Source organism: Physeter macrocephalus, chromosome 6 (genome assembly GCF_002837175.3).
Source record: "Physeter macrocephalus isolate SW-GA chromosome 6, ASM283717v5, whole genome shotgun sequence".
NCBI lineage: Eukaryota > Metazoa > Chordata > Mammalia > Artiodactyla > Physeteridae > Physeter > Physeter macrocephalus.
This window is the reverse complement of record NC_041219.1, coordinates 25,159,987-25,176,815: the sequence shown is the minus strand read 5'-3', so window position 1 is coordinate 25,176,815 and position 16,829 is coordinate 25,159,987. Positions and strand designations below refer to the sequence as shown.

The 16,829-nt window shown below is 34.7% G+C and overlaps 1 protein-coding gene across 1 annotated transcript in view; it reads left to right on the top strand.

Annotated features, from left to right (window-relative positions):
* The first annotated feature begins 1,986 nt into the window (after positions 1-1,986).
* The window catches only part of EPYC (epiphycan), a 33,623-nt gene continuing 18,780 nt past the window's right edge, over positions 1,987-16,829 (top strand). The window contains exon 1 of the mRNA XM_007123691.1: positions 1,987-2,151. Within this exon, the coding sequence (XP_007123753.1) occupies positions 1,987-2,151 (165 nt within the window). The remainder of the gene's footprint in view (positions 2,152-16,829) is intronic.

Below are 16,829 nucleotides of genomic sequence, written 5' to 3'. Positions count from 1 at the left end.
AAGATTTCAGGTGTTTAAAATATACTGATGATTATATTATAATTTTCCATTTACAATGTCTTTTTAAGCTATATATTTTAAATTTTTATATAAGTATAAGCTATTAAAATGTCATTAAATGGTATAGAGTGGACAATATGTTTAAAGTTTCAACAAAGACATTACATTAAATACTAATGTAAGTATTCGAAGGAGGGAACATGCTTTTTTAAACTACACATGGATATGTGTTCTTCATATTTCTGAGGTTCACAGACTGCCTTATTGATGATAGCTTTAGGGGATATGTCAAATGCAAGTAAACTCTAACATGCAGATATATATAATCAAACATAGAATATGAAGTGAGAAAAAGAATAAGCAAGTGCATAATTTTTTGAACAATGAGTGTTGCCAGAACTGTACAAGGAAAATATATATTTTTTAGGTTAGTGGTGGCCACTGTTAATGCTTCCCATCTGAATATGGGAGAATGGTTTCTGAAAGATTTGCAAATCACACTGTTTTATTAAGTAGGACTTTGTTGATAATTGCATAAAACTGTTCCAAATCTGAGATCCTGCAAAGACCTCTGCAAAGGCAAGTAAAATAGAAGCTTAGTTTATCCAGTATGAATTAAAAAATTATTTGAAGAAAGCATAGGAAAGGATAAAAAGGAGCTCCTTGTACGACTTTTTATTCTCAGAGGAATTTCATATCTTTCTGCCTAAACCTGCTTCATAAAGACTTTCTTTCAAGTAACTGAAGGTCAGTTTGTCTGCCAGTGCATTCAAGTTTGAAAGTAGTATTTATCATGAATTCCTTTTTGTATGTGTGCATAGGTACAAACACCACATGTACTGTTCTTAAAGTAAACCCAAGAAGTGTATCCAAAATACAAAACCTTTAAAATTAGACATGCTTGATAAAAATTTTACAAATACTTTGCTTCCACAATGAATGATCACTAGGTAACACTTTTCATAGGCCTAATTTAAATGTTTAAACTTAAACATGAGATTTTTTTCTAAACTAAAATGTATGCAAAGGAGTACATACAGAATTAAAATAATTAAAATTATAAGATCTTGACTGAATCTCCCAAAAGCATGATGTTATCATGGAAACTAAGAATAGCGTTTATTAAAGAATTACAAAACAAAAGATTGCTCTAATCCCATGTGTGTGCAAATCCTCCTCTAAGGAAATCTTGCTAAATGGTGACTTTTAGACATGTATTCCTATTGATTCTGAGTTTAAACTTTAGATAGCCACTAAGGATTGAAATAAAACACTAAGGATTAAAGGAAAAAAATAATTTTCTTGTCTGCTCCATTTAGTTAAGACAAGCTTTGAAAATATTGCATGAAATATTAATTTTATGTGTGTAAATATTAAATTATGTATGTATTAATGACACCCAGAGGCAACAAAGAAGTAAAAGAAAAAAAAAACCAAACCTTCATTATTTTGTCTGGAAAAAGCCCTAGACTTAAATGTACAAGAAACAGTCCTAGCTGTATTACTAGCCAACTCTGTCTTGGTTTCCTCATTGGTAAAGTGGTGTGACAATTATAGTGATTATCATCATCATCCTCATCATCCCTACATCCCAGAGTTGATGAAAGAATCTTAATGCTTAGTAAGTGGTAAAACTCTTAGATAATGTGAAGGCTTTTGTGAATAAGTATACCACAGTCTTTCTGCATACCATTTTCTCCATGTTTCTCTATAAAATAAAATCAATTTCACCACAATTCCAATACCTACTGTAAAAATGTGGATAGGTTTGTGAATTCATTTGAGCATCTGGCATCAATAGTCCTCGGAAGCCACACAATTTCATGTGCTATGTTAATAAATTATCCATGGAAAGAAAGCTACCAGCTTGAGTTTCCTCAGTATTGACAGTGATTTATCATTCCTATTTAGTGCAAACTATTCATAAGTTATTATCAATTAAATATGTATGTGTTTTAATATTTTATGATTAGGAAAGTTTGAAAAATGAAAACATTAGCAAGACTCGTTCTGGGACTTGTCATCTTGGATGCTGCTGTGACTGCCCCAACTCTAGAATCCATCAACTATGACTCAGAAACCTATGATGCCACCTTAGAAGACCTGGATAATCTATACAACTATGAAAACATACCAATGGGTCAAGCTGAGGTAACTGATTGCTCCCACTCCTGAGACTTTTTAAAGCATTGTATGAGGAATTATTAGGGTTTCTTCTCTTTAAATAGATTTTTGTTTACTTTTAAGTGGAGATGTTCCATCTTAATAATTTCATATTAACTTTTTCTCCAGAACATGTTCAATGTGATGGAGGGTAACACTGGGAAACTCTTTTGCTTTCTTTATACTTCACTTTATTTTCTTTATATTTCCTCATAAAATTGAAAAATAAAAGAGTTTCTAACAAGTTAGAACAGAGAAAATTAGGGGAAGAGGCAATCAATGAGGAAAAGGTGAATTCAAATAGTACACATAAAATGATAAGGAAGTTTGAAGTAAAGAAAAAAGACATGAGATTAAAATGTAATAGAAGAAAACTAAAAGAATGCAGAAAAAGGACAATGATTTGAAACTTTACTGTATTCCAAGTGCAAATACGCTTCCCTAAATGACTGATTACCCTCAGCAGTAATGTAGTCATTGGCAAGGTTACAGACCATTACCTAAATCTGATATGACATGTTCCTAATTAAATGGTAGGCTTTTTACATAACTAAAGGATACAGACTAATTTTTCTGAATCAGAAAACAAGCAGACCTTGAAATGCTGGCGTCTAATGAATGTACAACATTGACAAAAACTAATTAAGTACAAATAAACCGAAAGGGAAATTACATCACCTTTACAAGATCAGAACATATTTGGGGCAGTCATTCGAGTGTAAATTTTCTTAGAATAACTACTTTTGATAACCAGGGAAATGAAATATTTAGACAAAAGCATGTATTTAAATTGTATGGGACTTAGATACATCTTTATTAAGATAGGAAACATTCTCATTATTGTTTATGTTGCCTTCTAAAATACAAGAATTAGATTTTCACAGTACAGTAGTTTTTATGTATTCTCCCCCTGCACTATTCTTTTCCTGTCTTTCTCTCTTTTGCCATCTGTCTCTCTCTCTCTATCTTTCTCTTCCCCTCTTTTTAGTAAAGTTTCAGGCTTGACAGCAGGCCACTTTTCTTCTGAACATTTAGTTATGACTCTGTTTTAAGTCTTTATCAACATTCAGTGCTTGATTCATTTCACTGTGTGGCTTCTATTACGTGAACGGGATTTTCTGTTGAGAATTTATAGTCATTAATACCAGTCTTGCTATATGTGATCTCTGTACCTCTAATCTAATGCATCAATGTAGAATATAAGAAGAAAGTTTTTCAGTGCGTAACTCATCTGCCCTGTTCCTTTTTCCGTCTTGCAGAAATATTAAAAAAAAAACTCAGTGCATATCTGCAGTTATCTACCAAATTAAATATTTTAATTTAAACTTATTTGTCATTCTTCCAAAAAATATTTCATTGGATTGGTGAGTACCATAGTGAATTCTTTATTTTAAGTAGGGCTGGGGAATTTGGATTCAAGGGTTTATTTATTCACTTCAGAAGACCAAATGCATAATAGAGGGACTACCATTTGAGACCAAGCCTACCCTAGGCAAAACTGTGAAGGAAGTGAATTTTATCTGCAGACTGCTTTTAAGCTATTCCTTGCTGTCAGGATCCTTTTTGTTGCCCAGGAGGCCCTAGACATTCTCTTGAGAGTCTGAAGTTCTTCCTGCCATCAAGGAAAATTAAGCTAATATATATATACATATTAGCTTAATTAGCTTAATTATATATATATAATATATATACTAGCTAATATATATATAATAAATATATATTAGCTTATATATTTTATATATATATATATATATATAAAGATGATTTATTATACAACCTTTCCTCAGTATTTGCTTATTCTGGAATAACAACCTTCCTGTAAGGTACTGAATATGTGGCATTGTATCCTTACACACCCTAGCCCTTACTTCATGCAAACATTTCTAATTTTCATACTGGCTAAGCCAGACTCAGAAACCCTAACAACTGAGGGTTCCAGAAAGCCACTGATAATCCCTTGTAGTTGACTGAAATATACAAGTCAGCCCTGATTTAACAATCCTTTGTGGTGAAGTCATCATCAGAAAACTGGTTTTAGGTAGATGGTAGATATAGATACAGATACAGATATAGATATATACATGTGCTATAATAAAACTATAACACATTTGAAAACATCAACTTACAAAATTTTTTAAAGATATTCACGAAGTTGTTCCAACAGCAAAAATCAATCAACCAACCTACTCACCCACCACCTATTGGAAAAAAATCCCAAAACAAAATCAATATGATAAAGAAAATAAGATGACATAAGGAACAAAATTCAGAACTTTAACTCAGATCTCAACAACTTATTACTATAAATTCTTTACAAACAAACAACTAGCATATAATTCCCTATGGGAAAATATGAAATAAAGCCAATACTTCCAGTCATGTGAGTGAATTCTAGAATTTGGTTAACATGGCATGAATTTCTTGAATGCAGTCTGGTAAGTTCAGATTCTGGAAGGTCAAATAAACTTAGTTATCTCATCTTTATAAATTAAAGGCAGTGGTTGCACATGTTCTTGATCTTATGTGACACTTTTTGAGTGAACACTGATAACACACCCATATAAGGTCCAGTTGATGAAAAAGTTCATAGTAAATGACAGACATAGGGAATGATGGGATCAGATTCTTCAGTTTTTTGTCCTTGATGCCAAGAGTAGGGTTTTGCATAATTTAGCCTAGAATTTATTTCATCTGTACCAAAGACAACTTTATATTCTAAAGTTGTAAATTTATAGGATAACTGCTTCTAAATGCCAATTTATTTCTTTTAAAGTCGAAGACTTGGCATCTTATGCCAATAGAGTAGACCCTTTGGTCTAAACTTGGAATGATTAATACTTAAGGCCTTTGATATATGTGGTAGGTAGAATTCTAAGATGTGCCCTAAGTGGCCCATCCCCTGATGTGTCCATGCTCTTTGTAATTGTTAACATCGTGAATATATTGGGATATCACTCCTGTAACAGGTTATGTTATATGGCACAGTTGAAATTTAAAAAGGGAGATTATCTTGGTCAGCCTGACCTAAAGTCATGAGCCCCTTAAATCAGTGTCTTGAGGTTAGGGACAAAATTTGAAGCATGAGAGAAATTCAATGCAAGGGAAACTGTTTCTGGCTTTAAAGATATCAATAGATGGGTCTGTGTGCATAACAAGAATGCAGAAATTCTCTAGGTGCCGAGGAGAAGCTGACAGTCAGCAAGCATATGAGGATACAAGAAACTCAGTCCTAAAGATACAAGAAACTTCAAGTACTTCAAGTACTACATGAGGTTACAGCCCAGGCCATCACTTTATTTTGGCCTTGTGAGACCCTAAGCAGAGAACCCAGTCAAGCCACCCTTGGACTTCTGATCCACAGAAACTATGAGTTTAAAAAATGGGTATAGTTTTAAACTGCTAAGTTTATAGCAATTTGCAGTGCAGCAACAGAAAACTACTACAATGTAATGATTTAAACTTTTTTTCCTGAAAGCCAAATTTGAATTACTATAAGGCTGCAAGGCTTCCATTTATGAGTCCAACAATTTATCTAGTCAGTGAACCAAACCACCCCTGAGTCCCAGGGTTAGAATCTCAACAGAGCTTTATTGATTTCTATTGGTGGTTGTATATTCATTACCTCCTCAGTGGTTAGAAAAGGGTAATTGAAAGTATTTTTGTTTTGAAAATTATATGCAGCAATAGTATTTCAGACTCATGACTTATGTGATTTCTGATGATCTAGAATATCCAGGATCCACTGGATACTATGTTAGAAAAAGATTTTAGGCCCTGCAATTCCATCATAATGTTCTATATTAGCCAGTGGATAAATTTGCTGGTATAACATAAAGTTGTTGCAGTTTTTACTGAGCTTTCATTTTACTTTAATGATATGGAGAGGAACTGGTTATAAGCCATAAGACCAAAATGCAGACGTTTTTCTTACTGATGAATACTAGCTAACCCTGAGCACTTATTATGTGTCAGTAGTGTTCTAGGAATATCACATGTATTATCTCATTTATTCCTCCCAAGAAAACAATGAAGTGCCATTATTATTCCCATTGAATATAGATGAGGATATTGAGACAAAGCAGTTAAGTAACTTGACTAAGATTAGTTATTCATAATGTATAATCATAGTGATGCTCTCATATCAGAAAATAATTTCCAACAGACTAATGAAAGATTATATTATCCTCCCTCCATTTTATTTACCACTTTCTAATTGTCCTTTTAACTTGAACTGGTTTTGGTTGAGCTGAATGCCAGGTGCATTCTATACTGCACTCTTAGAAAGAAAAGCCTTCTTCTATGGGTGAATAATGTGAACTAGAAGTAACATTTATAGACAACTGACTGTTATCTAATTACTGTAAGAAAAAAATGGCTTAGACTAACTACTTAGTTAGACTACTTAGTCTATACTTCAAAGAATAATTGTATTTTTATGAGTAATAACCTGAATATATGCACATATATATACATATATATATATGTATATATATATGTATATATATTTGGGAATCTAGGATCCAGGGAAACACTTCCCTATTTTCCTTAAAGCGTTCACCAAAAAACTAAATAGTTCAAAATTCTCTATTCTTTGAGTGGCTTAAGTTGAGACTGCGTTTTTGACCAAGGCAGGTATTTGTTTCCATTTTCATGCTATAGTTTTTGGGTTATTGATTTTCCATTCCTCTTAGGTCTAAAAAAACATTGGTCCTGACCATGGGTAATTAATTTTGCCCAGAAAAGTACTCAGTGACTATATTAATATTTATGGAAGTTCTGCTGAAAGATATGAACTTCCATTCCTCCAGGAAATTCTCCTTGGCTCCAACCAGATAATTAGACTTCTCCTCACCTATATCACATTATTTAGTCTCACATAATTACCTCTACTTAAGCGAGCCTGCACTGTTCCTGCGTCTTCAATAAATACCAGGAATGTTATACCCTGTGGTCCCATGAAGCACTTGATTGTATTTGCTGTAGGGTGGCGTGAGGGCATTTACAACGCCACACAATGCTCTTTCATGAGAATGTGGAGGAACAGCTTGTAATTTTTAAGAAATTTGTTTATTTTCTGGGCCATACATCTTGTAACTAAGTGTGCTTATCATTTTGCTCAGAAAACTGGCTCTTAATTGTTGCCTCATTCTTTCCTGGTGTCATATTATTTCCCATACCTTTATTTTCCTATCATCCTAATCTCCTCATGGAGATTTTTTTGAAGTATTACCATACATGCTTTAAAAACTGCCTTATACACTTTCTGGAATGAGATAAGGTATGCATTCATAAGTAAATAACATTAACAACTAATAAAAAAAAAGCACATGAGTAACAATTGGCCAATAGGAAATTTCTTGAATGAGGAATGCTTTTCTTGCTATTACTCTCCATTGATCTTAAAATGAAGGCCAATTTTTCTCTTTCACAGAAAGAACAAGTGTCTAGTTTGTTTAAAATTAACCCTATAAAGAAAACTCCCATTGAAATAAACACATTCAGCTTCAAAAATAGCATTTATGGATGAAGAAGCTATAAGCTCATCAAAGGGATGAAAATTAAATTTAGTGAAGTTATAGGAATGGGAGAGAACTCAGTGAAAGCAGTTGTATCAATTAACAATGGAGCAATGATTTCTTTTCTCTTGTCATAACAGGGTGTTATGCAACACATATTATTCTTCTTTTAGAATACATATTGATGGTCTGTAACATCTGAAATTGCTTAAGTAGAATCAAACTAATTTAGGACTACTTATAGAAATCAACTTTAGATAATGATATATAAGAAGGATCTTAAAATTAGGTTATCTAAGTATAATAAATTGGTATAGAACTTTGCTAATGCTAGAGGATAGTTTGTCTCAAAACTCATCTTTATATTTTCTGAACAAAAAGTAATTAAATTACAAATATTTCTACAATTTATTTCCTCTGGTGAAAAAGGCATGCAATACTTTTATCTTTATATTTGGAATTATGTCTCACTTTGGCCAATTTATACAATATGTTTTAAAGTTTCAAATATATGGTTGGCATATAAAATACCTCTTTCTGGAAGAAGTAACTTGTTGAAGTGTCAGTCAGCCTGAAGTAAATATTCTTTTCAGGATATGGTAAAAAATAAAACCTAATCTTTCTCTTTACCCTCCCTTTTCACTGAAGATGCTCTGGAGGATGAGAGGAAAGAATTTTGCTGATGATCTTTTAATACGGTTGTCTGACTGACTTTCCATATGCTTCTTTCAAAAGCAGCATTTGATTCTCATTGTAAGCTATTTGAAAATCTTAAAAAAATGAAGCAACAAAAATGTACAATCATGCAGGCTCACAGGAAAAAAAAATTATTCATAGTATTTGCCAGTGATTTGTTTGTGTTTGTATCTGTATTATACATTATTTATGAGACCACAAATATAAGTTAATTATCATAACTGTCCCTTGAAATAAGACTTGTTATTATTATTATTATTAAAAACAACTAAGGATCAGAATGTTGCCCAAGGTTATTCAACTAGTAAGTTTCAGAGTAAAATTTAAACCAGGTTCTTTTAACGTCAAACTAGAGAGACCCTGGCACTAAAACCTCCATTATTCTCCTGTTCCTTCTCTTTCATCTTTACTTCTTTAAGCTGTGTCCAATATTGAGGTTTATTTTCTCTGAAATTAAGTAATTTGATTATTAGGAATCAGAAAAAAATTTTCAAGTGATTGCAATTAACACACTATCTAAGCATCTCTCTTAGCTGTCAAAGTGTTTAAGGGAGAGACAGGACAGATGATCCTTCTGAACTGAAAGCAGCTTTGTCAAAAATATGGGGATTGAGCAATCTTTGCCAAACACATTTCTTCCTCATTCGTTTTCAAGATAAAGTAGAAAATAAGATACAGCTTTCACTGCCAGTGTTCATGGTCACATTCTTTTGGTAATTAACATGAATCATTTAAATCAGTTTGAGTACCACACTTATGCTTAGAGCAGAATTTCACTGCACTTAGCATACCTACATGCCAGCATGTGGAACCCACAAGAATATTCTTTAGTAACTCAGGCCGAACGGCCCAGGGCCTTTTAACATGTTCAGAAACCAATTTCTGATATAATGATAACAACAAAGAACACTTTCAAGACTGAGTAGCAAGTGGTGGGATAATTTGGGAGAAAGATAAATTTAAAATTCTGTTTTGTTTTACAAATATCTTACTTAGTGTTAGAGTAAAAATCCAAATAGCATTCTGGGTTTCGAAGACTTTAACAAAAAGGGAGATGGGCCTATAATTTAAATATCATGTGCTGAGGAACAGAGCTTACTGGTTAGGTATAGACTGGCAGGGTGGCGACCCTAAACTAAGCAAATAAACCGATGAGGACTTTTGCTTCTCACTCTGGCTTTGCCTGGGCACTTAAATCATTACCACACACACTACAAAGAATGGTGGGAGAAACCACTAGCTCTGGGTGTTGCTCGTGTGCACACCCCATTCATCCTTGAGAGCCAGTTTTTCACAGTGTTGAGTGACATGGGCTATGGAGTCAGTCTCCTCATGTGTGAGTCCCAAGTCCGTCACACCAACTGTGTGGCCTTGGACAGTTCATACAACCTCTCTGAGCCTCAGCTTCCTATTTATAAGATAACTCAGGAGAAATAAATTAAAAACTTAACAGTTTAACTTAGAGCCTGGCACATAGCAAATGCTCAATAAATGTTACTTCTACCATGGAATCAGTCATTGAATCAACAGCCACGGAAGCTTACGCACATAGGTTCACCTTGCATCCACTTCCCAATCTCTTGCTGAGAGCCAGGAACAGAAGCAGGTAAATCAGACCAAGTCCCTCCCTGTCCCTCAGTATCTCTCAGTCTAGTTATCTTATAAACACACAATTTCAACACAATAAAGGAAGTGAAAAAATAAGAATAAACAAGATCAGTAGTTATTGCGACATAAGGTTTCTACGAGTTCAGTCACAAAATATATACATATGCTGAGAAATTATGTCTCCAAACCTGCCATTATTTTACTTATATGTTTATCTACCACCTTTTCTGAACAGTATGTAAGTCCACTTACACGAATAAAAGCTATAATGAATACAGAAATAGATATATAAATATATATAATAAATATAAATATAGATAAATTAGATTAAATATAAGCTACAGACAATATTATCTCATAAAATAGTTTATAATATATATATAATATAGAGTATAGTATATTGTCCATAATATCACATCTTATACTGTATATTATTAATTATGTGTTATATTACATTATAGTATAAAAATATAAATTAGGAGAGTGAGGCAAAGAAAAAATAATAGTTGAGAAAATAATATGAAGCCAGGGGCCAAGTACATATTTGAAAATGCATACCATTTTGTATTATGATACATATAGAGACATAAAATATTGAAGTTTTCTGGGCAATAGTGTCAGGTTTTAAGGAACCTCATAAGTGCTTCTGCTATGCCCTACCTAACTTTAGAATCAACTGAGGGACAGAAATGGGACTCAGACAAATAACATTCAAAATATCCCCTTTATTACTGATAAAGGCTAGGTTGTAATATATGACTTAGGTGTGAAGCAACTATGGGCTTCTTAATACAAAACTTCAGAAATAGACTAGGTCATCAGTCACAGGCAATGCTGGTCAACCACAGGCCTCAGAATACAGTAGAGCTTAGTGCACGCACAGAGGGGCAAACCAGAACTTATGCTCCTGCCAGGCAGGCAACTTCCCCTAAAAAAGAAGATGAACCACTCAGGCCAAGCTCCTTCTCTCACTACCAATTACCCTGGTCTTTCTTCCCCTCATAGGAAGAGTGAGTAAAGGGGCCCACAGAGGATACGCCCACTGCCCAACACGCTGGCCTCTCAAGCCATCAGCCTTGCCCAGTAGGTTCAATATAGCTTTCCATGTCGAGAGAGAAAAGCAGCCCATTTCTTAGGACAGTCACTCCTACTTTTCATGAGGCCTGCCCTCATGCCAACTGGCACTCTTAGATGTCCTCTGGAAGTCTGTAGATTTTGACCCCAGAAAACTCTGAAGTGGATCCAAGAACATCGGTGAATTTATCTCAAAGGCCTCTCTGCACCTAAGATTGAAATTTCACTCTCAGTTCTACGTTCTACCTCAAATTCTATCAAGCCACATTATCTAATATCAGAGTTTATGAGAGTTTCTGCAATGAAATGAAATGCTAAGTAAATACACTCCAGTAAGACAATTCCAGAAACATAGAGGACACAGATTAGCATATAGCTCTCCTACCTCTATAAAGTTTTTGAGGAAAAATTAAAAACTGCACATTAATGTCTCTTACATATTAAAGTCTAAACTTGTTTAAATCCAAAGATATTGCTGTACAAAGTCAGAATTACTTGCCTCGTGATTTAAAAGTCCAAAGAATATGCAGTCCAAAACTCCCCTTTCTCAATTTCTTTTGCTTCATCCCAGCTAGATGAATTCTTTTTGCTTGGGTCAAGCTGGCTTCTTTCAGTAACTACAACCTGAGTAGCCTCTACTAGATACAGACGTAGTTCTTCAGAGGCACATAAATTGCTATTTGTTCATTACCAAGTCTCCCATGACTTTGATATTTAAAGAGAATGAAGCATTAATTGCACATACAATATTATCCCATTATTGACCTTAACCCCCATCAAATTTTTAAAAACCAGATAATCCTGAGTCCCTAAAATAGTTATTTTAGGCAAAAGTATATTCCCCAAACCAGTACATGCTGTCCAGAGACCAAGAAGAGAGTTGATGGTACCTGAGAAGTTGGAAGATGGAAGAAATCTTGGTTTGACCTCATCCAGATGTTGGTCAGCGTACGTTCATTGTCTCTAGTCTGCATAGTTTGAGCTCAAGTACAATTGGAAGAAATCTCCCACCAGGAGTTAAATTATGGCACTTTTTTACCATTATTAGAGCAGCTGTTCTCAAAGTGTCAGCATCTCCTGGGAGCTGGTCAGGAATGCTAATTCTCAGGTCCCACTCCAGACCTAATGAATCAGAAACTCGAGAGGGGGGCCCAGTGATCAATGATTTAACAAACTCTCCACGTCATTCTGATGCACCTACGGTATGAGCAGCCACAACATCCCCAAACACAATGGCTCTTCTCTCAGAGTATTATTGGAGATATTCCTGTTTCTTAGCACAGTTTTTATACATCCTGTTTTCTAGCACAGGTGACTGACGGCAGGCCCAATTACCAGGTCCATCTTAGGCTTCTCTTTCTTTCTGCGTGCTGCCTTTGAATTCCCATTTTCCTGCTAAGCCCTGGTATTCTGGTACCTGGTGTTGCACTGAGTATGTGTTCTGTCAAGTGACAGATTCTGTTGTAAGCAAGGATTTTCAGCCAGGGGTTTCTCCAGTCTGGAAGCTATGTGCCCCAGGGCAGGGGCTTTTACTCTTGCTTCAGGCTGTGGAATTCAAGAAATCTGCCTCCCAGAGAGTTTCCACTTCTTCCCCAGGTTTTTGTTTTGTTTTGTTTTGTTTTTCAGCTGGAGAATCAACCTCAGCAGATTCCTGAACTGAAACTGCTGTTGATGTTTCTGATGCCTGTGGTCCTTGGGAGGCTAGTAAAAAACAATCCTTCTACCATATTCTCATCAAGACTTTACTCAACATTTCAAAGTTCCAGGACTTAATTAGCATTTCTGTCTCCCACATCCTATTCTGTGGAATTAATTTCCCCTCTAGTGTAGTGGTTCTCGACCTCGGCCATATGTTTGAATCACCTCTAGAATTTTAAAACATTTCAATGCCTAGACCAAACCCTAGACTATTAAAATCAGACTCTCTGGGGGTAGGACCCAGGTAGGGTATTTGATGTCCCTCAGCTATTCTTTTAGTGTGTCAGGTACTATTTTTTTAACCAGTTTAATATGCTTTTTAATTTGGTCCCTTTACTTCTCTAATACTGTGTGCTAAGTAAGAGCCTTTTTCTCTTCTCTTTCTGGTCCAGATTTTTGTTTTTCTGACATAGTTCTCCAGATTTTGTCTTGTGGCATCTTCCACAGAGACATTAAAAAATCAGTAAATTACAAATCTGCCAAAGGTAACATTGTTCAAAAAATCTTTGGAAATCTTCACATTTCTGAGTTGGATAATCCTATCCTGGATATGTTCTCCTACCATACTAATTTCTAACACCAGATGGGACCTGACCTCTTATTGCCCTACATAGCCTTTTTCTTAAATGCCTAATTTTCATTAGACCCTCCCTAATTCCACAAATTTCTCATTCTAACACTCCTAGGCCAAGTTATGGTAAACCTTGTCTTGAGTTTTCTAGGAACAAAGAGGCTTACACTGTTAAGGTACACACACACACACACACACACACACAGGCATTGAAATAATTCAAGAATTACTACTTGGTAATGTTGTCATCCATCAGGTCATACAATTATTGGCTTGTGATGTCAGTGTACTTCACATAATATGCAGATAGGTGGGCCCCAAAGGATAATCACAGTGACAGCATATCAATATATTTGTTAATATTCAATATGGGCTTTAAAGAGGTAAATGGTATATATGCAAGTATATTAAACACTCCATTTCTTAATGCGTATAAGGAGAAAAGCAAATAAAATATATCTAAAAGATACTGAGGATTGATCAACTCTTTTTTAAGTGTGTTTTCTCTGGAGTTATGATATCAAAACTCTGATCAAGGACATAAACATGAAAGGAATCAAATACAGAACATTTAAGATAAAAATCCTTCACAATAACTATATTGAATCTATAACATATATAGAATGGAAATGGAAGGGGATCCGTACATTTTGGTACTGAGATTAAAAAGGAAGATCATAGAGTGAAATATTGCCAAAGCCACTGTTATTCAGCAGCCTTCTCCCATTGACAGGAGGATTTCTATCATGTTAATGACTGCAAAACTTAATGACAGTCAGCAAATCTAAGGATTTTGAACCCTTGAAAGACAGCCCTTCCTTTACATTATGCTATTATAGAGCTGATATACCCAGGGTCCTTTGTTCTGCTCCTACAAGCTCTTGATTATAATCAGGACCCCAGGTGAAGCTACAGAGACTACAGAGAACATATTGGTGGCTATAACAGGGTTCAGGTTAGCATCCTGGTTTAGTACAGTCTTTGGAATTTGTTTAAAGTAATTCTTCCCCTGAGAGATAAAGTCAGGCTTCTAAATTTGTAAAATTTTTCAAGCCTTTCCCGCTGATCCTGTACATTAGGAAAAAAATTAATGTAATAACTATCTATTTTGAAGGCAATTGGCTACTAGCTGCTCCTCCCTGGGACATCCTCCAAAATGCATGTTTTCTTATTCAAAATGTCTATAATTACGTCTGATAATATATACATCACCAACATCATCATCAATGAATAGCAGTTGTATGCAGAGAAGTTCTACATATTAAAAGGCACAGCTTGTTATAGTTTGTGCCTCAACAGAGTCTGTGTTAGAAGGAACAATGTGCTTTGTGTTAGGATGGGAAAGATTGAAACTTAAAAAAATACTAAATTACTTCATCATAAAATAAAGAGCTAGCACTTGAAAGGTTCTAAATATCTTGGTTTTCAGTCCAACTTCTTTGTTTTCAATTACTGTGATTGACTGTCTCTCCCTACCCCCATTCTCATGAGATTACTGATTTCAGCCTACACGAAATTGTCCTGGCATCCTTACTTGGGGAACAAGGGCAGTAAGGGGAGAGGGAACATGAACTGACTTTGCTATTAAATAATGTTTCTACAGCCTTTGCCAAAGTTCCCTACCAATATTATTTGGAGACCTTCAATTAGAACTAGATGATACATTTTGTGAGAACTAAGATATTGGAAACCTATTAAGTTTCTGGAGTCTAAGGGGATGCTGGTGAACAGAGTCCTGAATAAACTGGGATAAAACTGAAGTAAAAAATCTTTCTGGCAAGTAAAAATGAAATATTGCCATGTTCTGACAACAAGGAAAGGAAATGAGAAAATAAACATGTGAACAAAGAAAAAAATGCTGAGGTCCCAGAAGAGACACGGACTAGGGAGGGTATGATTAAACGGAACCGTTAAATCATCAGCTTTTGTTTCTTTTGCATTAAATTTTTCACTTAAACACTGCACTGAATACAAAGAAGCATTACCATTTAGAGTTATCTATAAGAGTAACCATACATTAGGATAGATTAAAAGAAAAGGAAGCATTTACATGTTTGCATCAATACATACATATCTTAGCAAGTCAATATCAAATGTTATGATTATTATATGCTATTTTGATTAAACCAAAAGCCAGTAACTAATTTTGATTTTGACTTGCAGATATTTATTCATTAGGTAGATTTATTAATTTTGACTTAATAAAATACTGAGATTTAAAAATAAATGGAAACAATGGTGAATTCACTAAAATTAAGTGATACAATATTTCAGTAAGTACTATACCAAATAACCAAGATCAAAGAACAGTTGTTTGTAACTGAGAAATCAGAGAGGATAGAGAGACAAAAAAATGTGCATTTATTTTTTCTAATGTCAATGATATGTGCTAGATAGCTCAACCCCCAAAATATTGGAAACTGTCCCATCAGTTTAATTAGGAAACACATAAGAAAACAAAAATTGAAAAGGTCTATATTAGGGCAAGTTACATTAGCAGCTGTAACAAACAATTCAAAATCCCAATGGCTTAACACGATAAAAATTTATATGGTGCTGACATGACTACCCAATGCAGGTCAATGAGTTTACTGTCTTCCAAGTAGTTATTCAGGGATTCGAACATCTTTCATGCTAGAACGTCACCATCCTCACCTTTGGCACAGTGGATCTTCTGTTGACAGATTAAGGGAAGAGAAAGAATCTGAAGAAAGTATGCTTATTCTCTACTGAATTTGACCAGATGTTGGACATGACCTTCTCTCCCCGTCAGTTGGCTAGAACTAGCCACATGACGCAAGCTAGAGTCAAATAAATTGGAAAATTCATTTTAGCTGAATGCCCAGGAGGAAAATGTAATGATTTGGTGAATATATGAAATTGTCTTAGCCATCATGCTTAACCAGACTAGAGTTTCATTCCACATAATACTTATTTCTCACGAAAGTGAGAGAAAATGATAATAAATGCGGCTTGAATTTTACACTCTACCTACATCACTGTTATGTGATTTTTTTTATACTTGTCAATTTCAGGGACCGACTGGCTGCCAAGTGCTCCCACAGGGCAACATGGCCTTGGTAGGGTGTTCAGCCTCCAGGTTCAGCAACTGACTAACATAAGCAGTCACCAGCAGAGCTGATGGTAGGTTGATAAATGACACCAGGAAAAAAAATCATGTGAGGCTTAAAATATGTACAAGAAAGTCCATTTATGAATTTATAATGTGAAGTCATTCCCAGCGATGACAATGCTCACTTTTCCTATCCAGAGCTCCTCTTCCTCAGAATGAAGATATTTAAGAAGTTAGATTATTCAGCATGATTTTTTTTTTTTTTTTGGCTGAGTACAGAATCAGTAAATATGAAGGACGTTGTGCAGTTCTGTGGCAACGATAATCAGGTTCAAATCCTGGCCTTACTACATAGAAGTTATGTGAACTCAGGCAGTTTATTTAACCCTCAATCCTTCCATCCTCAGTTTACAAATCTATTAAATGTGCA